General features: G+C 32.2%; 2 protein-coding genes, 2 long non-coding RNA genes and 1 pseudogene across 12 annotated transcripts in view; 3 read left to right on the top strand and 2 right to left on the bottom strand.

Annotated features, from left to right (window-relative positions):
* Positions 1–12682, top strand: part of LOC105431055 (uncharacterized) — a 180365-nt gene extending 167683 nt beyond the window's left edge. For 3 of the 7 annotated variants that reach the window (XM_089074541.1, XM_089074540.1, XM_089074542.1), the window contains exons 12-22: positions 533–678; positions 941–1252; positions 1793–1942; positions 2175–2441; positions 5734–5949; positions 7195–7412; positions 7536–7712; positions 7798–8003; positions 9677–9940; positions 10345–10585; positions 10714–12682. In XM_089074541.1, coding sequence (XP_088930667.1) covers positions 533–678; positions 941–1252; positions 1793–1942; positions 2175–2441; positions 5734–5949; positions 7195–7412; positions 7536–7712; positions 7798–8003; positions 9677–9939 — 1955 coding nt within the window. In that variant the 3' untranslated portion in view covers position 9940; positions 10345–10585; positions 10714–12682. Of the gene's footprint in view, positions 1–532; positions 679–940; positions 1253–1792; positions 1943–2174; positions 2442–5733; positions 5950–7194; positions 7413–7535; positions 7713–7797; positions 8004–9676; positions 9941–10344 lie in introns of all 7 variants that reach the window. The other 4 variants (XM_089074544.1, XM_011644992.3, XM_089074543.1 and 1 more) reach the window with 4 other exon arrangements.
* Positions 3603–4580, bottom strand: LOC112552896 (uncharacterized). The gene is made up of 2 exons (XR_003096831.2): positions 3905–4580; positions 3603–3759 (listed from the first exon to the last, which is right to left on the bottom strand). It is a non-coding gene; the product is annotated as an uncharacterized LOC112552896 (long non-coding RNA).
* A 146-nt stretch (positions 12683–12828) lies between the features above and the next one.
* Lztr1 (Leucine zipper like transcription regulator 1) lies at positions 12829–20059 on the bottom strand. 2 transcript variants are annotated; one of them, XM_089074546.1, is made up of 11 exons: positions 19382–20059; positions 18892–19200; positions 18485–18599; positions 18180–18346; positions 17901–18102; positions 17195–17554; positions 15896–16337; positions 15657–15835; positions 15228–15512; positions 14961–15143; positions 12829–14818 (listed from the first exon to the last, which is right to left on the bottom strand). In XM_089074546.1, exons 1-10 carry the CDS (start codon positions 19519–19521, stop codon positions 15024–15026), a joined length of 2319 nt encoding a protein of 772 aa, XP_088930672.1. In that variant the 5' UTR covers positions 19522–20059; the 3' UTR covers positions 12829–14818; positions 14961–15023. The 2 variants fall into 2 exon arrangements, with proteins under 2 accessions (XP_088930672.1, XP_088930673.1); XM_089074547.1 differs by lacking the exon at positions 19382–20059 and having other exon boundaries at positions 18888–19168.
* On the top strand, positions 17551–18439 carry LOC148937048 (uncharacterized). The gene is made up of 2 exons (XR_016138731.1): positions 17551–17659; positions 17873–18439. It is a non-coding gene; the product is annotated as an uncharacterized LOC148937048 (long non-coding RNA).
* A 1075-nt stretch (positions 20060–21134) lies between the features above and the next one.
* On the top strand, positions 21135–22752 carry LOC105430505 (uncharacterized; annotated as a pseudogene). Its single transcript, XR_016138704.1, has 3 exons — positions 21135–21148; positions 21465–21847; positions 22010–22752. The product of XR_016138704.1 is annotated as an uncharacterized LOC105430505 (transcript).
* The last annotated feature ends 1288 nt before the right edge of the window (positions 22753–24040 follow it).

The raw sequence follows: 24040 nt of genomic DNA, 5'->3' as shown, positions 1-24040 counted from the left end.
CGAATTAACGCGGTTATATTCTTTCTTGCGAAAATTTTATCTTATAGGAAAATGGATATTTTATTCTTTTTTGCTATCATCAGCCCCTCAGTTGCAAACGGAACAAATGCAAATAGTAAAAGTATGAGCCTTTAATGATTACTCTTGGAAAGTCACATTACTTCTTACTTCCGTTTCTCGTTCGAATGCGAAAGCGCGATTTGAAACGAGATAATTAATTTTCCACGGTAATTTCGTAATCGATAATGTTGTAATTTAAATTACTAATAAAAATTACTATATTAACATTATGTTCACAGTAATAAAAATAAAAAATCGAGTTTTTATTTTAAATCAAACTCGTCGTTTGATGCGTAATTTTTTGCGAGAAAGTGCGAAGAAAGAATTTTTTTTCATTTTTTTACATTTCCAAACAATTATTTTTATATTATTTTTAAGACATAAATTATGTAATTTGCTACAATATATCTGTAGATATATTGACAACAGTAGACATTATTGCAACGTATGTATCAATATGATACTTTTTCAGCGCTTTACAATTTAGAAGGCGATTGGCGAGACATTGTCGAAAATTCTCACATGCTCTCAGAGAAACACACGCAGCAGCAAACCGCTCTCTGGGAGCTGGCTGAAACTGAAGTAGCCTATATTAAAACATTAAAAGTTGTGACTGATGTGAGTAAAATATATTTTCTATGCTTTTTATGAAATTAGATCTGGTTGGTTTATGTTCAATTCTATCAATGTTAGTTATCTAATCTTTAATAATAATCTTATTATTTAATTTTGATTTGACTAACTTTTTATATTTTTTAATTCTAAGAATATAAAAGGATAAGAAATAAATTCAATTTAAGAATTAAAATTAATAAATATTTTAAAAATGAACATTAATTAGATTGACTAAAAGTAATGATTGTTATTTCTAATATCGCAGCTCTTCATAGCATGTCTCTGCAGCCTGCAGGCCTCGAATATTCTGGTCGAAATCGACAGATTGAAACTTTTCAGCAATATACCCGATATCTATATCGCCAATCGCTACTTTTGGACTGAGTATCTTCTCGTAATGGTGAACGCGTCAAGATCGAGCGGACAGCCGCTCGATCCCGGTTATCTTCTAGTGGGCTTCGAAACTTTCGAGCAGACGTTTGCTCCTTATACGAGATATTGCGCCGAACAGAGCAAGTGTCAGCAATATTGCAAGGATCGGCTGAATGATAATCAGCTTTTCACCGCGTATCTGGTGGTATGTGCTGTTAATCACTCTTGTTGGTTTCTATGTACGTCACGATATATGACGTACGATATTCTGCAGATATTCACCCATTGATCTTATTAATGTTGACAAATTTTCTCACTTCAAGATCGATCTTAATTGTTAGAAAACTATGTAGGTGTCTTAAAGAAACTTTCTTATCTAAAATAATAAGAAATGAGCAGTTAAATTTGTTTGGCAAAATTAATTTAAATGGAAAGATCTTTACTTTCCTCTCCTCCCCCCTTCTCTCTCTCTCTCTCTCTCTCTCTCTCTCTCTCTCTCTCTCTCTCTCTCTCTCTCTCTCTCTCTCTCTCTCTCTCTCTCTCTCTCTGTCTCTCTGTAAATTAAGAAATCTTTTAATTTAACAAGTTTTACAAATTGATATCAGATATTAATTTTTTAATATATTTTTATATAGCAATCTTTTTTATAAGGCATAAAACGAAAGTTAAATTAAAACGATAAAATATCAAATCAAGTGCATTAAAATACTCATTAATAGTAATGATATCTAGATTTTTATTACAGTGGTGCGAAACGCAAAAAGATTGTAATCGATTGAAACTTATGGATATACTAGTTATGCCGATGCAGAGGCTTACCAGATACTCTCTTCTCCTCAAAGCCATTTACAAGAATACGGAAAACGAGGATCAACGCGCGGAATTAATACTCATGGTATCAAAATGCGCTTTATTCTTTTCACATATATAATATACATAAAAGAAATACACAAAGCTAAGGAATAGCACGTTTATGATGAGCTTAGCTTGTAAAATGAAAACTAAATTAGATTTTACGAATTACGAATTTTATTTATTCTTACTTGAAAATTCTTTATAAATAAAAATCATATAAGAGAAACGCGAAAATCGATTATGTATATTTAATTTAATTTTTTTCTCTTTAGATCAAGTCTGTGGACGGTTTTGTGGCGTCCGTGAACGCAGCATTGAGAAGAAATGATGAGGCTGCTCAGCTGGATCATGCAGCCTCTCGTTTAGAGTGTTATGACGTCATAGATACCAAAGGACTCGACGAGGAAGTGGAGAAACTGATAAAGTTGTACAGCAATCTCGATATTACAACGGCACCGATGCCCGGATGTTCGAAAGATAGTTTAAGGACTCTTCTTCGGGAAGGGGACTTGAAGCTGAGAGACGCTGCTACTAGTAAGGTAGGTCAATAATAAAATGTTAACTTTATCCATTTAGAAATTGCTTTTGTATCATAAATTCATACACTGAGAAAAAAAAATGTTGTTGAATTAATACAAAATATTTTGATTCAATTAAACATCGATATCATGGGCTGTTACTAACATAAGTAATTCATATATATTTGTTATTAGTTTTAATTTTAACTGTTTTATTTGCAAGAATAACGAATCATTTTAATTTAATGACATATAATTGTAGAATCGAACGAGTTCACAGAGTGAACTTCGATTGAGATTATGCTTAGGGTGTCGTCACGTCATGGAGCAGATCGCGGATCGCGCGTATCGAAAATTTGACCAATCGCGAACTTTCCGCTATTTTCGGTACGCGAAAGTTTCATTCCTATAGTTCCATGACGCGAAATTCGCGTAAGCAAATCAGGCGGATAGCCAATCATAAACGATTTTTATTATTTCCTTTCATCTAAACAGTTTTGTGATTGATAAACTGCCGATTTGTTTACGCTCATTCCGCTTCATGGGATCATAGGAACGAAACTCTCGCGCACCGAAAACAGCGAAAAATTTGCGATAGAAACGAAACTTCTGCGCAGTCATTTCTGTATTTTTGACAGAATTGCTAAAGAGAATCGCGTAAGCATCAAATTTTTTTATATTTTTTATAAAATATTTTTTTTTATAAGAAAGAAATAATTAATAAAATATTCAATTTAGTTAAAGATTAAAGAGAAACAGAAAATAAATATACAAGATTACAAGATTATAAAATAATAGCACATATTTATGTGATATTTTGATCGTTATAAATCTTATTGAGATTTCCTTTTAATATTATAAATATGTAATGATGAACTCGGACGAATTATAAATTTACTTTACTTTACTTCAATTATAAATTTATTTCTTATTCGTTTATTTGTTACATTTGTTTATAGCATCAATTATTTTAGAATAAATATTATACACGCGGTATTACAGTGACGTTACAATCATTTGTTGATTGCATACAATCATTTGTCTAATATCAGTGAGCACATGAAATGCGCGCTCACTAACATTGCGGACAAGTTTTCGTTTAACTGCAATCTATTGACTAGTTTTAAGTACTTATTACTATGATCAAAAAGTAAGATGACTTTTTAAATAAAACACAAAGTATTTATTTATTCATCCAAATTTATTTTGTCTCCTTCAAAGTAATTCCCTCCTATTGCAATATACTTATTCCAACGTTTTTTCGAGTCTTCGAAACAATTTTTATACTCGACTTCTGGTATTTCCTTCAAAGCGGCCAGCGAACTCTCTTGAATGGTTTCTATGGACTCAAAACGGCGTCCATGAAGTGGTTTTTTCAATCGAGAAAACAAGAAAAAGTCACATGATGTCATATCTGGTGAATATGGTGTTTGCAGAACGGTATTTGTTTAATTTTTAGCGAAAAATTGATGAATAATTATTACCGTGTGCGATGGGTGCGTTATCGTGATGCCTAAATTGTTCTTCAAAATTGAACTGATCCAAATAATATTCCAGTAATGTCTACAATGTCTGTAATACTTAATCGGCGATTACTCAGTACAAGATCCTTGATTTTGGTAATGTTTTCTTCATTGGTTGACGTGGAAGGTCTTCCTGAACGAAATTCATCTTCAACTGCTTCTCTACCACTAAAGTCTTTGTACCACATGTAAACATTTTTTTTTACATAGTTTCATTGTTGTAACATTTTCTTAATATTTTTAATGCATCAGCACAAGAAATTTCATTTTTTAGACAAAATTTAATGCAAATTCTTTGCTCAATAAATTTATCCATTTTAAAATCCATTTTAAAAAATCGCCGACAAAACAATTTTTTAACAATTACAAAAGACGCTACAATTTCTAACCTAAGTGAAATGATATAAAACTTCTGTCAGATGTCAAGGACAGTCATACTAATTTGAAAAAACAAATGGTTATATCGATACGTAAAGCGCGCGAATTTTTAAAATGAAAGTCACCTTACTTTTTGATTGTAGTATACTTTTTGATAGTAGTATATCTCAAAAATTACTGTTCGGAACGAAAAATGGCAAATACATTAATAACTTATTTTTTCGAGAACTTTCTTGCTATAATATTTTGATTTGCGAATTTCGAGACACCTTGTATATATTATATATATTATATATATGTTACATATATATATATATATATATATATATATATATATATTTAAACCAACTAGATAATATAATTGTATTAATTGTAACTAAATTGACATTGTAATTGTAACTATTGACCGTATCAATGATACAAATTAATTATCTTTTATATATTTTAATTGTATCAAGCACATACATATGCAATCAATGAAATCATTTTTACTTGCCTCTAACTCAAATACATATGATTAAAACAATATATTCAAATATAACATATAATACACAATTAATATAGTTATATAAAATTAATATAGTTATATAAAAAGATTCATGAATTAAGATGATATAATTATATTGATCACAACAGAATTGACTGTATCGTTGATTCAAATTAATTTTTTATATGTTTAAGTTGTATCAAGCAGATCAAATTGTTTTTACTTGTCTCTAACTCTAATGCATATGATTCAAATAATATATTTAAATATAACGAATAATAAATAATTTATATAGCTATATACAAAACTTCATAGATTAAGTAATTATATTTGAATCAACCTGATGAGGTAGTTGTATTAACTGTAACACAATTTATTGTACCATTAATTTCAATTAATTAATTATGTATTAAAATTAAGAACAAATTTGATTGAATTCTTTGAACTGCGTACCAAGAAGCTTATTTTTTTTATATATACAATTGAAATAAAAAAATTGTTTCTTTGAAGAGAATACATATATGATTGATACAAGAAAATTTTCTAAATACTATTGTATAATTAAAACAAAGATCTTGATTATTAAAACAAGAGCATGGCATATTTGTTTCATTAATAATGTCATTGAATTAACAACATTATTTTCATTTAGACTAATGCTGTTGATTCAACAATATTTTTTTGTGTAGAAATATATGATTGAGAGACTGCGTCATTTTCAATAATGATATTTAAAACATTATATCACAAATTAATGTCAAAAATAATGTTACAATGACAATTTATCTATTTTCTTAGATAATTTATCGAAATTTCATTCTTTATTTTTGTATTTAAAAAAGGAAACAAAAAAATCTGTCAGATCATTATAGAAAATGATTCATAAAAACTGTATGTACGATATTCGTTAATTTTTTTTTTTCAGATGGAAGTGCATATATTACTGTTCACGGACATGCTGTTGATCTGCAAACCCTCGACAAAAAAAATGTTGAAGATCATTAGACAGCCGTATGTTGTCGATCGCATACGAATACATGAGGTCAAGGAGCCATCCAGTCTGGCATTGGTTTATCTTAATGAGTACGGGACAGCCTCGGCCACTTTAATCCTCAGCGCTGGTGATTCAAAATTAGCTAAAGTAAACAAATAAATATATGTAAACCAGTATGTTCAACAAAAAGTAGATAATTCAGATATTATATACACGAGAAAGATTTCTTGATACCTATAAATCTTTTTAATTTTTTAATTTATTAAAATTTAAAAAAAAGACATTTTCGGCATACTTTTTGCTAACTACCCAGTCAGCAAAATGTTAGCAGAATCGACAAACTGGCAATAGATTTAATCAGAAAATGTTAGCAGACTGACTTCATTTGATCCCATTCTGCTTACATTCTGTTGACAGAACTTGTTGACATTCTGTGTCAGCAGACTAGCAGCAGAAATTGAGCAGATCTGCAGCCTGCCATCAAATTGTGTCGCGCAGATCCTGCTCGCTTTCTGCCGCCAATCTGATAGTAGCCTGCAGCAGGGTCTGCTCGAGTTCTGTTGCCAATCTGCTAATATAGAATGTCAACAGATTCTGTTAAGTTTCTGGCAGCAGTTTACTAATATTGTCAGATATTACAGAATCTGTTAGCAATCTGTTGCCTTTCTAACATCAGAAATTTATAACAGACTTTGCGCATAATCTGTTTTTTCAGGTTTGGCTATCGGGGTATGTACCGTTTACGGTCTTTGAAACATCACAGTTGAAAGCTTCCTTTCTTTAATTCGATAATTTCAGTTAAATCTCAATGAGAAATTTTTATTGTGAAAAATATTACTTCAGTCGAGATTCGAATTTGGATTCTCCTTTCTGAGATGGATGATTTAAGGCTCGGTTGTCTCTCTGCAGTCATATTGAATTATGATGTCAGAGGCGAGAAACAACTAAAGCTAGTGATCTGGTAATTTCTGATAGCTAAGCAGTATACCATTATTTTAAGATTTACTTTACACTTTTACATGATTTATTGGACAGATATCTTACTTTCTGGTATTTTTTACAAGTTTTAAGAATACGAAAATATCATGTTTTTAAAGAAAAAGTATAGGACAAAGCTATACGATGCAAGAAACTTTTTACATGTCATTTCTCGCCTCTGACGTCATAACTCAATATGGCTGCCGAGAGACACCCTTAATATCTCGGTTCGTGAGGCAGATCATCGCGTTTTTCTGCCAGATTCTTTTATTTTGAGCGAAACCGCGTCGATTGAGCCTAATTTTATCAAAATCGGAGGTGACAAGGCTATTCTAAATAGTTACCTAGGTCTTAATTTAACTTAATGAATATTTAAATAGAAGTTTATTTCACGACATTCTAATGATTTTCCAGTCGTGGATAGAATCCTTGAAACAGGCCCAGCAACAATTCGCATTGATGAAAGTGCCATCGCTCGGTGAGCCCGTGATGAATCTAGCGTCTGTCAGCAGGCAGCCGAGCACATTAGGTGATGGTGATTTCGAAGTAGAAGAATATGACAGTACTTTCCCGAGAACTCCACGTGGAAGTAGCAGAGCCTCGCATGTCAGTAGCCTCGCTCACAGTCATAGGTACGTTGTTTTAACAAAATGTTTTAACAAAAAAAGAAAAATATGTCTCGAAATTCAAAATAACGCTATTCTAAATAACATTATTCATGCGACTGAACAATAAAACTACATTTTGTCATCCAGTGGTAGTATGGAGATGGAGGGCGCGTCTCCGGGCAGCAGCAGCTTTCTACCGAGCTACAATCCTAGCAGGAATGTCAGCGTGGAGACAAACGAACAACCGCGAGCGTCGAGCTCATTATCGTCGGAGGAAGGCGGTGAATCCAGTTCTGGACATAATCATCGATCTATGCATGTGAGGTGAGGTGGCCAAATCGTTTTCCACGACTTTGTGGTAAATATTAAAACTCTTCATTAAAACTAACTAATTCATAAATCTACGCAGACGCTCGTTAATGAGTAAATCGCCGACGCCGAACACGCTGAGTGTCCGAGTGCCATACTCCAGTTTAGGTCAATCGCTGCCTAATCTGACACTTGCTACATCGCCGCAAACCTCCACCGTATCACCGACGCCGCCAAACTCGCTGTTAATCGTGCCGCAAATGACAAAGAGCAAAGACACTCTACTCTCACCAGGACACCGAGGTAGCAATTACCGACGCGGATCTTTATATCTGTCGCGTCCTTCTGAGGCCGAGGTCAAAGTCTTTCAATGATTCCTTATGTGACATTGTTACGCAGACTAGATTATAACATGTAAATTACCCTCGCGACTGTAAATCGTCAAGCATTTCTTTACCTTTAAATCATTTTAATGCCATTTGCTTGTTAGAAATAGCGGAATTGTCTATCCAGGATGAGAGACACGAGAGAGAAATATAACATCAAGGTTGTAATATAACTTGATGTAAATTTTATTGAACATAAAATATTAACACATACCCCGCAAAATCTGCAGAAATAGATTTTGAGCAAAGCCTGCTATCAATATTTGATGGCAAAAAAGCAACAAATTGCACACAGAGTCTGTAATATCTGACGTTGGGAGCAAACTGCCCTCAAAATAGGACAAAGCCTGCTGATATGCTATGCCAGCAGATTGTTAGCAAAAACCGAGCAGAGCCTGTTATCACCGTTTGATAATAAAAAGGCAACAAATTGTACACAGAGTCTGTAATATCTGACAATGTGAGCAAACTCTCCTCAAAAATATGACAAAGCTTGCTGACATGCTATGCCAGCAGATTGCTAACAAAAATCGAGCAAAGCGTGCCGACATGCTATGCCAGCAGATTGGCAGCAAAAACCGAACAGAGCCTGTCATTACATATTTAAATACAATAATTGGAAAAACTACCGCTAGATGGCGTCCGTTTCTCGCATGCAAAATTTATCAAACTTTCTATATAAGCGAAATCATAATTAAAATTTAAACATGCATTTATTATTTACGTATTTTTATGTATGATGCAAGATGTAGTTATGTTTGATGCAAGACGTAATCATCCAACAAGGAAGTTAGGACAAACTCTGTTCGATTTTTGCCGCCAATCTGTTCGCATAACATGTCAGCAGAGACTCTGCTTGGTTTTTGCCGCCAATCTGCTGGCATAGCATATCAGCAGGCTCTGCTTGTTTTCTGCCAATCTTCTGGCATAGCATGGCTCAGCAGACTTTATCGACAATCCTAATGCGAACACAGATGGCTATGGATTTGCAGTCAATATTTGATCGAATTTGTTGCCAATTTGCTAGCAAATTGCTAATATGTTATTTGCTGGGTAATAGCTTTAGCTATTTTAAATGCAAATATTACTTTAACACTTGAAAACTTCAAATAGCTGAATAATCCATTATAATATTTTCACGTGATTATCTCTCGAGTTAAGTATAAAATATCTCGTAAATTATTGACTTTTTGATGACTGTATCTTAATACTTTTATCAGAATAATTAGAATTAAATAAAAACAAAAAAAAATGTATAATTCCATTTGTAAATAAATTAATATCATAATTATGTGGCTCTTTCGAAACTCTACAACTTTTATCTGAAACAATTTTTTTGAACAACGAATAGTTGGGAAGATACTCATGTGAAAAAATTATAAGAAGTCACTATATGTATCGCATTAATGAAAATATTTTATTTTGAGAAGAGAAAGCATAAAAAAAGATTTCTTCTAGAATATTGCTCAAAATCCCCTTAATATCCGCAATATCCACAGTTTAAATTTAATCGCATTTATAAAATCCAAAAATAATTTATTTATAAAACGCGATATTTAAATGAGTATTCATGTATTGATGATGTATCATTAGGTATATCTTATCCACCACCGTCGCCACCACGTGGTGCTCTCAGACGAGCTTTCGCGTTACCACAATCTCGGAATCCGCCATTGATGAAAACAAGACACGTGAACGCATCCCTAACGCAACCGGCACAAGTGACCATGGGCAATTCCGACACCGAAGTTATTGAGGAGAGACGGAGAAGATTAGATCCTTCGCAAAGAGTACCATCGACAAGCAGTATTGTTGAAGAAAAGGTGCGAATAGGAACGACATTCTATAACATTTGAAGTATGGAGCATATTTTATCCAAAAAAGAAAAAAAAAGAATAATATTTCAAGTTTATTCGTATCAATTTAAAATTGACAATTTTGCTTTTTAATCTTAAGGAAATTTTGTTTGTCATATAACTGTAATTGATAACTTGGGACCTATTCCTAAAATAATTTGAACACTTGTGTTTGTTAATTTTATGTATAATTTATATTATTAAAGAAAAGCTTTTCTTTAGTTGCTTAAACTTATTCTAATTTAAAAATTTGTACTACTTTTCAAAAAATATAAAGACATATCACATCGTGATTATTCAAAAATAGATATATTAGATAAAAATTCATCAAATTGATAATAATTAATTTTCTCCCTTTGATATTTTTTGAGTAGTCATCAATAACGATCGCTATTATTGCTGTAGAAATGACCTGTATAAATTGGTCTGAAAGAAGAACTTCCCGAACATTTGATATGGACCACATCGTCGACATGGATGTACATGATATGTAAAGGCTCGACGTAATATGTAATGCTCAACGAGATGTATCCTTCTCTCTATGTGCGAATGCATATAGAAAATCCAAGAGTATTGATCTTCAAGGATTGATTGTCTTGCACTCTTTGGACTCCTGCAAAACGAATCAAACAATATATTACAATCGGTAAGTCGTCATTGATATAATAAAATTACATACAATTACAATACATAAAATTACAATAAAATTACAGTCATTGATATAATAAAAATCATTAAAGAACAAAAGGATCTCTCATGTTTGTGCATTTTCAGATTGGGGCCATTCGAAACGTGTGAAGTTTGTATCACGATCATATCGCTACTTTTAATTTACTCGTTATTTCCTTGTAATTTATAGATGTCTCTTTGTAATGATTAAACTAAGTCCGAGCTGTTTACATTTAATGTCGCATTGCGAGGTTGGATAGTCGCGTGCAATATTAAACGTAGACTTAAACTTAGACTTTTAAGCGACAAACAAAAAAGGCCTACTTAGAATAATTATATTAAGATTACATAGTGAGTGTAGAGCTTACTAATGCATAAGACGTTTTTGTAAAAGAGTTTATTTAAACGTCTTACAAAAGAACAAAGACGTTTAAAGAATAGAACATTAAAGGATAAAAGAATTGAAAATTGATTTCGGAAAATAGAAATGTGTAAACATATACAAATTGACTTTCCTTCTTTTTTCCTTATAATATTGAATAAAATATGTCTGAATTTTTCAATGGCTAAAAAACAAAATATCTTAAATACAATTGTCTTGTTTATATTTTACAAGAAAATGGAAAAACATCGAAATTTTAGTAAAAATAACGTTTCAACTTGCCGCTTCATTCTCAGAGTCTCAGTTTAGCTTTTAACATCAAAGTGGAAATAACAGCTTCTTCATTTTATTTAACTAATATTTTCTTTATCTAAATATCAATGTTATCTTCCATTCAATTATTTCGTTCTACGAGAAATGTATCGCTCTCTAAAATTATTATTATTATTAAATAACTGAATAATAAGATAATATAGCGTAATGACTTATTTAATGTCACATGGTACCATAGAAGCTTTAATAATTTCTTTAATCAAAAAATAAACAATTAAAAATATCATCATATTTGATCATATTGATCAATATCATATTTGAATATATATATATTTTAATATAAATATATATATTTTTTTTCTTCGTTTTACACTCTTTTTCTAGCGTTTCCCGCTCTTCTTATTCGTATGGCGTTCTTGCACATTGGCTTATATGATGACCGTGGTGAATGTTAAAACTTAATAGTTTAATAAGTGGGACGTAATAAATTTCTAGAGATCTTATCTAAAAGATAAATCATAAACGTAACAAATGACGGATCTACTCCGTCTACTGAACGGAGTTTACTCCTACGGAGTGTAAATAAATATAAGAGAAAAGCGAAAAAATATGTTGATTCAAGCATCTCTCCAGAAGATTTAAATTGAATATATAGATGTATGTACATTACATTCCTTATAATAAAAACAATAGCAATAGACAACAATAAATTATGCTTTAATCTGCTCAAAGATCGAGAGAATAGTCACTTTGTTTTTTCCATTTAACTAATACTTTCTTTGTTTAAAAACTCATTTAGCTTCCGTTCAGTAATTTTGTTACTTCTATGAGAAAAGATCTAATAATTATATCGAAACATTGTATATCGTTAACGTGTTGTCAACGTGTGTGATTGAGGACTATGAGGAGAAGCAGACCGTAGATATTGCATTGTTAAAATTTCTGTTAAAACGCGTCTTAGCAAGCAGAAAGACGAAAGACGAGAGGAACACAAGCGGGAGATGTTTACTTCGAAGCACAAACCTGATTTGATACATTCTATACTAAGATGAATAAATCAATCTCGCTCATCGCAAATTCAATTTTATTGAATTACATAGAATGAAATATCGCTAAATCAAATAAATATTCAAGATAAATAAGCACCTAGAAACAACATTAGATATAATAAAAATGCCATCTATTTAAAAATAATACTACGTAGAAAAAAAAGATAGAGATACATACGGAGAAAGATAGGCAATGTGATTTTATATACGAGCTCCTACCATTTGATTCCTCTCGTTCCTTCGATTCATATTGTTTGTTTTTGCTCTAAATTTGAAGCATTAATTACTTCATTTACTATGAGAATATAAACTATATGTATGTACAATTATATATATTCAAGATTAAAATATAATAATTTATTACAACTAAGTGCGGTTATTAATGTTATTATCCGCTTTACAATCCATTTATATCTAATACTACTATAATCCTGCATAATTTTAATTTCGCGAATCTTAAACCGCAATTATCATTCATCGATGAAGGCCGTTAATAGTAATATATTAAATAAAATATTTCTTTTTTCGCAAGTTAAAATTCGATTTATTATACTATATTCGATGAAAATATAGGCGCCTTTATAACTTAGTCTGACTTATACTGGGTGCTTTTCATTTAGTGACACAAGTCGACACAAGTATCATTCTATCTTTCTTGGCTTTCAATTAATAAGGACATAAATGGAAAACACCCATAGATGCATAATCTAAATATAATTAATTTTCTATACTTTCACATTTAGTTATAAATATTGTTGTATATTGGGTAAAGTAATTAAAACTTGAATATCTTTGTTGCGAAGATACAAAAAAGTAACAATAATAAAAATTGTTTAGTTCGAAAGAGGAAATATCCCTATTATCATAGGGAAAGATAATTTTTCTCAAAATTATGTTTTCTATTTTTTAATCTCATTCATGTTTTTTTAAATGAAATCTTATTATACTTTTAAGAGTGATATTATAATAATAGTATTTTTTTGCATCGAAGATGCAAGATATTCAAATGTTTTGTCTTACTCGGTATGAATAATTCTGAAATATCCTGAAAATACATTTACTTTTAACGACACAAGCATATTCATTTTTATCAATTATTCCAGTCTTCCACTTGTGTAAGTAAAATTATACTATTATTCGAGTCCATAAAAATATGTTTATCTCATATATAATTATAAAAAGATTAATGATTAAGAAGTATGACCAAAAAAACAATACATTTGCGAATGTATGTAAACACCTCACTTATAATGTTTTCTTTAGCGTAATCATAAATAGATATTTCGTGTATATTTTACAAATTCTTCAACGTGTATAATAAAAATGTGGAAACATATGTAGGCTTATCATGATAATTGCAATGAAATATTAATGAATGAAATATTATTGAAGACTGATTTGTTACAAGAGATTATATTATTTAAAAAATTCGCTGTGTATCACAAGATATCGAAATAACTGTAAATTGTAAAATTAATAGTGCCTTATGGATCAAGCGTGCAAGTATATCATATTTATATCGAACGACTGAATAATTAATAATGTCAACATTTTTCGAGTCTATTATCTCCTCATAAGAGGTAGACCAATTGAGATCGATTAATAGCCTATAAAAATTCAGTAGATTTCTTAATATGATCCTCAATAGTAACTCATTATTCGAGTATTGAATCCGAATATTGTAATAAAAGGTATTACAAAACTCGAATAAAAAAAAATAGAAGCAACTTTAAGCATACGCGGAATATTCTGCAGTTCATGATCGATCAAACTTAGATCCTTATAACTAACAAATGATTCGACTAAATAAAAAATTGCACATATTTTCATCGCTTAATTTTTATACGCTCTTTTCTGATAAAATATCTGATATAACTATTTCTTGTTATATTCAAATTTTAACATTCTATATAAATAAATAGATATAATCAATATAATAATCGCTAATTAAAATACATGTACGTTGTTACGATGTGACGTTAATGTATCTACTTATGGAATAAGTCTTATAGCGCATGTATCCTGCGTATCACGATTAATGTTTCATTATATCAACGGATATAGTCATTATATTAATATTATACGTCAACTTTCACGCAGTTCTATGTCTAATGATAAACTTTTCTACAATACATATTCTACAATATCATTGAAAGTCATCGCTCTCTTCAACATTAATAAATTATTCCGATTATGGAAACAGTTTTTTAAGCCCAAGATCTGATAAAGCAACAACAGTGCGTTTCAACATGTTGCAACCAACGGAACAGCGACGGGTAATAGTAGACCATTGGTGCTGCCTTCTATCATCATCGCAACGAGACGATGCGATCAGATGATTAGCGTTGCACGATGATTCATCTTGAATCGAGACGGACGTGGTTGTTGACAATGGTAGCAGGGTCTGTATATCCGATGTCAGGCAAGATTTAGCTGCTTGATCGAAGTAACAATTACCGACAAACAGAATCGTTCGTCCTAGGATAAAATTCACGCGGCACAATTCCTAGAGTAAAATAGGATATTATAATAAATCTTTATCTTTCAATACTCTATAATTGTTTGTCTATAATATCTATCTTATATCAAATAAAATAAAATGGTAATGCTGTGCGTGTATATGGCGTATACATGGTAATCACTCTCACCTGAAAACTGCACGGTGATGGTAAATCCCAATTGCACGGACGACGATCTGAAATAGAAATCCGTCAGCAATCATTTGTCATATCTTGACAAGTTCTAGTTTCGCTGCGTTCATCAGCTAACGCATCAAGAATATCCAACAAAAGTTCGCGGCTTAATTGTCTTAATCTTGGAAGCTTGGCAACCTGAATAAAAGAAATATTTTATATATGCGTATAAATATTAATAGTGTTGACATCAAAACCCATAGGATTTGAACATTTCCTTACCTTGCTAAAGTGATGAACTATCAGATTCAGAGCATATTTCTTCATATCGGTAGCTTGTATTCTATCAGCTGCTTCTAAAATCTGTATAACATTTTCGAAAGTGACATTCATCTCGAGATTTTGTTTGCAAAATGCCTGGAGTCGGTTATTTGTGAAACCATAAAATACCGGCGCAGTAAATAGATACAAGGAGTCTTCAGGAGGCATCGAGACATCCGCAAAATAGATATACCTCAGCAAGGATTGAAACGATTCCGACGACGGTATCATTTCACCAATTTGTATCTACATGAAAATTACAAATTTGTATCACACATAAAATATTAATAGGTAAATATTAAAAAGTAATAAAATCCCATTTTTTTCTTATTTAACAAGAAATTTTGTTAGTGATATCTTTCTACAAACTTTTTTACAACTTATACTTACGTTCACCGTATTATTTTCAGGCATGAAAGATCGGAACATTGCTTCAAAATAACTACATCGCGCTGCGAGAATAGCTTTGTGCGCCGGTATCGGCGTATCGTTCAGTATCAATGTGATATCACAAAATTCTCGACCAATGCTTTTCAAAAACGCTTCCATGTCTTGCTCCAGACTAGTTCCTATCGAATAAATTCTGTATGTCTATTTTATGACAAATATACATCGCATATAGTACCTACCAGTAATAGATTCATATTCGCATTTCGTAAAAGTTCTGGCTTGTGGTACTTGTCGTCGCCTAATAATCTCTACCATTAACGGTTGATCTAAAGTCTCAAATTCTTGACTCATCACGATTAAATTATAATTAATCTCCTTTACAACAAAGCTGAGACAAAACTCTTTTATAAAGTACAATTTCAAATGCACAGCATTGCGCAATGCTTCCAAAACGTTCGCATGGCTTATGGTTGCCTCGAGATAATTGATACATAATTGTTCCAAACGTTTCATATTGAATTGCACAGCCAGCCGATATACATCCATCATAAGAAGTACAATACGGTTGCTCTGGGGATCTTCAACTTTGTCGTCTGATCTCTTGGTAGGATCAATACGATCGGTATAAATGTAGTTTAGTACCATTCTGAAAGCTTCCGGTACAGCGTCTTTTAATCTTACCTGCAACAATTTATAAAATGCAAAGATCTAATTTTTTGTAAAAGACGGCATAATTATAAGCATATAATCCACGAACAGTAGAATTGTAAAAGATTACAAATAAAAATTGATAATATTCTAAGTAACATTTGTTTGTAGTATTTTAGTTCTAAAACTTTCTTTTGGCTTGCAAATACCTAATAAATAAAAAGAAAGAAAAAGATATAAAACGTAATTATTCACAATTTAATTTTTGAGTTCATGAAATATTTTATATTTATAATAATAATTCAAAACTTATATCTATAAAAATTATTAAAAAAGTAAATCTAAAGCAACCGACTATCTAACTAATATAAAAAATAAAATTTTTCCATTTTTCAAGCTTTGTTTTCAATGTCCACTATTTTGTAAAATATTTTTTATAATTCACAATTTATCTTTTTCGGTCGTCAGATCATCAGGGAAAGGAAGATTTAAACTTTAATTTGAACTTTGTTTCAATATAATTTTTTTACTGAATTGTTATTTCAAACAATATAAAATTATAATAAAATTTGATGATCCGTTTTGTATGTGTGTGTGTGTGTGTGTGTGTGTGTGTGTGTGTGTGTGGGGGGGGTGCGTGCGTGCGTGCGTGCGTGCGTGCGTGCGTGCGTGCGTGCGTGCGTGCGTGCGTGCGTGCGTGCGTGCGTGCGTGCGTGCGTGCGTGCGTGCGTGCGTGCGTGCGTGCGTGCGTGCGTGCGTGCGTGCGTGCGTGTGCGTGCGTGCGTGTGCGCGCGCGCGAATTGTATTTTATTATTAAGTCAAATATATAAATAGAAATTTTGGGGGAATTCTTCGCGAGCTCTTTAGAATAACTTCATAATCTCCTTTACCTCAAGCGGTGCCATATCTTTAGTAGGACGAATAACAAATGTCTCCAAAATGTCCAAATGATTATCGCGTTTTTCGCGTGCTTGCCGAATACGTGTCCGGAGAAATTGTGAGCGCGCCGCCACCATGGCTATATGCGCCGGTATTTTGGTCTCCGACTCGCCCACTATGAATTCTACATCACAGAAGAGGCGCATATTCAGCAGCTTGCCAAAATCGTCATGTAACGTGCATTTAGGATATGACGAAAACTGAAAACGATACATCTCAGCAGAGCGTATGTTGTTGTCTATAGTTCCCCCAAAGATGAACATCGCGTCTCCGATTACGGCAGCTGCGTGAAAAAGTCGACCAGGTGGTACCTGCGCAAATATATTATAAAATATATATTACAAAAATGAGATCTATACTTATTACATTCTTATATAACATCATTAAAAAGAAATTATATTCGCGAACATGTTAAGGTAAAGCCAAATTAAGGAAAAAGTAAAGAAATAATAAATAATGAATAATAAACGAATAAATAAACAAATATGTATAGCGGCTTAGATATGAATACATCCAAATTTACATCAATAAATACATTTTATATTTTAATAATTCATCAAAAGAGAAAAACGCTCTTTATACTCTATTTCTGTCTGTTGTATTTATTTGAGATTATTCATTTTTACTAGCTTAAATTTATTTTTACGGATCGTCTACCTGACTGTCCGTAGATGGTAGGATAATGTTCCATGTTTGCGTGTCGAGATCATAACAATGGAGATCATTGGATAGAGCCGAATCAGCTGCACCACCAAAAACATAAAGATGACGATCAAAACTGACCATTGTGTGACCGTATCGTCGTGCGGGTGGCGGTGGTGCGCCACGTAATATATGTTCTGTTGATATGCGTGTCCATCTAAAAAAAGAGAAATTAACCGAATGTGATTCAAATGGATACATATCTCAATTTGTATATGTTATAATGAAATTTACCGTCTTTCCTTGAAATGAAACTGAAAGAGACTGTTGGTTGTTCTAGCCCCGCTCTGACCGCTAAAAACAAACATAGATTCCCGGGCTACCGCGACAGGAAAATTGCAGCATGTCGGTGGACGCTCACCGATCTGAACAACTTCCTCCCATGTTTTGTAATCACCAGGCTAATAACAGATGTTGAGTGAATAAAATTAAAATCAAATGTATCTGCATTATGATTATATAAATTTAATATTATGTATTCATTGTATATCTTATGAAGGAGATTTAGATATAAAGTACATAAAACCCATCTTTCCTACCAATAGTGATATTGTCCACATATCATTCAATCTAGCATTGCCATCATAGCCTGCGAAGATCCATAATTTATTGTCATATACAGCAGTGCCATGAGCAGATCTAGGTACTGGAGTCCTATAAATATATTACAGTGGAATGAATTCAATAACAAACAGCAAGAAGAAAAACTAAGGTTATTTGATAATCATATCAGTTTAATTTATCACTTTTAATTTATTATTTTTATCAAATTTGTTATAATGTTACCTGTACAATACTTTAAAAAAGAATAAATTACATAATTTATTAAAACTTTAAAATTTCAAAAACATAATCATTCTCAAATATTTCCTATTTTCAAAAACAAAAGACAAAAATATTTTAGATGGTAAGAATAAATGGTTCACTTTGTATATAAAGTACTTGCACTCCAACAAATCTCCACTCTGTCCACTGGCCGGTCTGGAAGCGATATTCAAATAGATCGTTCTTATTACTAAGATTGGAATTAGAATGTATGTCCCCGGTGTATCCGCCGAACACAAACATCGATGAACCATGAACAACCGCAGAATGATGATAGCGTGGTGCAGGCGGAGTACCAGTTGCAAATGCTCTACCCCAAGACTTTTCTTTCACGTCAAAGCGCAATAAATCGTTCAGCATTCTCTTACCATTGTCGCCACCAAAAACATAAATCGCATCCTTGTATGCCACGATAGTATGTTTGCTACGTCTGATAAAAACAGAACAAGAGATTTTCAATCAATCACTTCCTTAAATCTATTCTCGAAATTTAATAATAATAATAATTGGAAGTATAACTTGTATCAAGTATATTTCGTTTCAAATTATATTAACAGCACAAAACGACGGAAAATAGATACGGATAGACGCCGACCCGGATAACTCCCTACCTGGCGCCGACAAACTCGTCGCATTCCGGCATACGTTGCCATCGGTGCACCGTCTCGAACGGACCAAAATCTAGGGTTAGGCATTCGGCAGTAGCCACGTTATCCATTTTTGCACAGTCACGAACGTAGCGTCGTCTCATTCAACGGAATATTGGTCGGACGGATCTTATCCGTGGATCTTTCCTTAACCTATGACACTTCGCGTCAACATATCTGCTTCGCCGTGGGATTCGATGACAAGCAGGAACGGCACGCTGATGGAACGTCCGTTGATTTGTGATTGCGCACCGAGAAACGGTCGGACCGCCTTTCAAGCCATCATACGGAACTTAACGCGCTCCAAAATCGCTCCGCTTCTCCGCTGGAGCGGATGCATGAACGTCAAAAACATATGTATGCCGCGCGTGTCAGAGGAATCAATATAGGAACCGGCATCCGGCATCCTTCCCTGTCTTTCCCTCTCACTCTCCCCCTCACGCGTCCGCCATCGTGATGTAAAAATGCTTGTCCTTTCCTCCGCAACATGCTTGCACCGCCATGCACGTCGGCATCAATGAAAATTTGCATATATAGCTACTTGAATTATACAGATACGAGAAATTATTGAAAGATCCGGCTGCATGATATTGTAAGAAATAGACGACTGTAAGCGGTCATGAGAGAGAATATAAACAGCTAACAGAGGGGAGCCGTCGCGGTCGTGCAGATTAAGTGCTTGGTAGTAGGTGAGGGATCCCGAGTTCAAATCCAGTCTCCGGTCTTCGGTCTCCGTTTATTTTTCCGAATCTAATAAATATCTTTCAATATAAAACCTCATTGATGCTTCTCTTTGTATAAAAAAAAAAAAATTATGAATAAAGTTAATATTTGACTTTTTTTTTTATAATATCGTGCGATTCTTATTTTACGTCTATAGTTCCATCAAGGAAAGACAAGAAGGGATGTGTTTCGTAAATTACACGTTTAACTTTTTTATTAATCACAGATGCTATACAATGATGGAAGGAGTAACGTAGACAATCTTTGTTTTACTGCAAGATTTTTTTATTCAATTTCTCTCCTGTATATAGCAATTATAACAAGGTTATTCACGATTATTCTAACTATTGAATCATATCCTATATAGAATGAGTGTAGTTATTGTTCTCGAATCACGTAACTCAATCTGAAAAGAGTAGTCATGGTGAAAAAATCCATCTTTAATCACTACAAACTTTTATTTGTTACAAAAATAGTAGAAAAACAAGAACAACAATCTCAATTTATATGATCTAATTTAATTAATGAGCTTATCCCGTCATTATCTGCTTATTCCAGTCAATTCCAAGGATAAGTTCAATGCAGTAACAGGATATTATAAAGTACTTTGACCATATAAATATGGACTGCTAGTAGCTCACTTCACTCGTGATGCCAATATTAATTTGAACAATGACGCTATCATGTCCCACGAACTGACGAAAATGCGTCACGTGAGTTGAAGCGTGAGTGATTAGTCAGTGCATGGTTGCGTTTCGTTTCGCGCATTATGCGCACGGATTACATAGAAAACGTTCCCTTTCACTCAATTTGTGCATAAACAGCGCTTAGAATTCCCATCACCTGCAGCGCATAATGCACGCATTAGCCTCAAGTTCAAGCTATAGCAGCTTATGCATTCTTCTTTCTATGCGATTGCATAATTGTATGTGGCGGTTGATGGCATTGTGAAAAGTGTTGAATTCTAGTTTTACATAAAAGTGTCAGTGAAGATATGGAAGAGACATTGTTAGAGTTCCCAGTCCCATTGAAGAAACGCAGAGCGTCATCACATTATTTCTTACTCAGGAAATAATTAATAAAGTTCAAACAATCATTAACATTTGGTCGAATATATTTGTAAGTTATATAGATTACAAATACAAGTAAATCATTTCTTACGAAAAAAGTTTTTTGAAAATAGCGAAAATACCCAATTAGGTTATTTTTTTCGATTTTTGAATTAATATTTCCATTACTTCCAAGAGCATTTTTAAAGGGATTATTTTTCTATTTATTCAATTATTGGCTGTAAATATAAATTATATTAGAAATACTGTTACAGATCAAAAGTTGCTGTAATCACTCGTAAACAGAGTAAGCAGAATAATTCTACTGACTTCTCAAGTTCTTCAGAAATTAGTCAGCCTTCATCAGCATTGTCGAAGAAAATGATTGTTCGAATACAAAAGGATTTATATGGTGCTGCAGTATATTTACTATTAGAATTGTAGGGAGAAAGAATCCGATTTCAATTCGGGATCTAAAAGAAATGCTACTATTTGGGCTAAATTAGCAGAAAAAGTAAGAGAAAATTCCAACGGAAAATACGCTGTAACTGGGTTGCAATGCTTTGTAAAGATGTCTGGTCTTAAAAGGACATTTAAAAACATAAGCGGTCAAAATAAAAAGAGTGGAAATTGTTGGAATACATAGGCCTTTTATTCGGTAAATCTGTTTCTTATTTCTGTAAATAATGTATTAGAAAATGAAATACAAATTTGATACTGTTAATTTTATATGTAATCTATTTGAATTTTGTAAATAATTTTTTACATAATTGATTTATATAATTTAAGTAAATGCTTTTACACAATTATAATTTTGAAGGTGATAGACTTAATTTTTGGGAAAAAGACTTTTGTGGTGCCACCTGCAATTGCATCAAGTGAAGGTCTAGTTAAGCCAACAAATGTGACAGAATCGGCAGTAGCAGAATCACCTTCATATTTTAATATATTTTTACTTCAAACGATTCATTTCTTCAAACTTTCATTTACCACTATTCAAATGGAGCACAAAATGTAAATAAACCGAATGTTACCGAGTCTACCCGAAATGAACCGATATCAGACGAGTGCCTTGGATATCGATCACGTAAGTTTTCTCCTAGAACGAATCAGTGAAAAGTGACGAATCTCATGTGAATTCCATCATTTTGTGATCACGTAATTTTAATTCCGGTGAAAGCGCGAGATATTTAGCGTGAAACTTTTCACTATCAGCTGACATAGTTAAACACGGTGAAAATCTAGTGTTTCTTAACCTACACAGGCTGCGTTCCGATATTCACTATCAGTACTAAAAATCTATAATATACGTGATCTGAACTATATATTTTCAGTACTGGCAGTGAATATCGGAACGCAGCCACAGCATATTAATTGGTAAAATGGCCGCAGTTTTAGAGAGATTTTAATTTTAATTTTTAATAATTATGTATTCCGCTGTAGATAAATATTCAAATTTTTTATGAAGATAAATTGCTAGTATATATAACACATTATTATCAAGATGTAAACTGAGAAGAATGTAATACTTAAAAAATAGAGTGAATAAAAAAGAAAACAAAATATTGGAATTACCTTTTTTATTACTTACTAAACTTCCCATAAATAAACGTCATTTAGTCAACTATAACATTTTCAGAAAACTTATCTAATATCACATTTAAAACGTATAGTTACCATTTCCACCATTTATATTCTCTTTATCAACTTCATTACCTGAATTGTGATTTGTAGTTTCTATGATTAAAGAATGTTTTTTTCCTGCAAAATTTGATATGTAGACTCTAACTTCATTAAATGCAGATTCATTTAATGACTCATACTCTTCGATGAATTGCAGCTCATCACTTTGGACATCTTCAAGCGGACTTAGCTCTCAAAGCTGGCTTAGCTTTTATGCTCCTATTTGTTTGAAATAATACATACACTGAATAAATACATACATTGAAATAGAGAAATTTTTTAAATGAAAGTTTATATATTCCAAATTAATAAATTAATAAATTGTTGCAACTTATAATTATTAGTAATTGTCTTTCTTATTGCCGTTGATATATTTATCGTCTTTGCACAAATAGGAATATCTATTCCTAAATTCGTATCTCTTTATTTTGCTAAATATTAAGGTTATATTTACAGTCGTAAAGTTGCATTCAGTGTTTTTGAAATATTTTGAGATGAATAGGTCTTCATTACTTCTAGTTATGTCACTAATAATTTCTTTCGCTGCGTGATTTCGGAAGCGTCCCAGATGTGCACATTTTCAATCGGACACACTCATATCAGCTGATGCCTAGGAATTAGGGGTGGGCGATCTTGAATCGATCTTTCGAAGAATCGATTCTTTTATATTCGATTCTCGATTTTTTTAGGTCGATCTTACAGCTTCGATTAATGCAGTGAATCGATTCTTGAAATAAAAAATCGATCCTATAAAAATGTAAGATTCTACACGCATTAGTTGACTTTTCATATATGTGTATAGCATGTGTCTATACAAATTTATTTGAATAGACTTTAAGCTTTAATATATTTATCGATTGTAGACATATCGACAACAATAGAATATTATATTCAGATTTTATTTTTATTTTAGTTCTTAGCAGAATGGATAACTTATAATTAAGACAACGTTTGATGACTTCTTTGTCTTTGATAATACATAATACTATCTTATGTCGCAAACCTTAATGATATATACAAAGTATCACTTTATATACATTTTTAAAACTCTATATATATATATATATATATATATATATATATATATAATATACGAGGATGGTTTGAAAAGTCCGCAAAAATGAAAACTACTTAATTTTTCGGAATAAATCTTTTTTATTTTTTAATG

Source organism: Pogonomyrmex barbatus, unplaced genomic scaffold (assembly GCF_055798465.1).
Source record: "Pogonomyrmex barbatus isolate J1 unplaced genomic scaffold, ASM5579846v1 scaffold17, whole genome shotgun sequence".
NCBI classification, from domain to species: domain Eukaryota; kingdom Metazoa; phylum Arthropoda; class Insecta; order Hymenoptera; family Formicidae; genus Pogonomyrmex; species Pogonomyrmex barbatus.
This window is presented reverse-complemented; position numbering and strand designations above follow the sequence as displayed.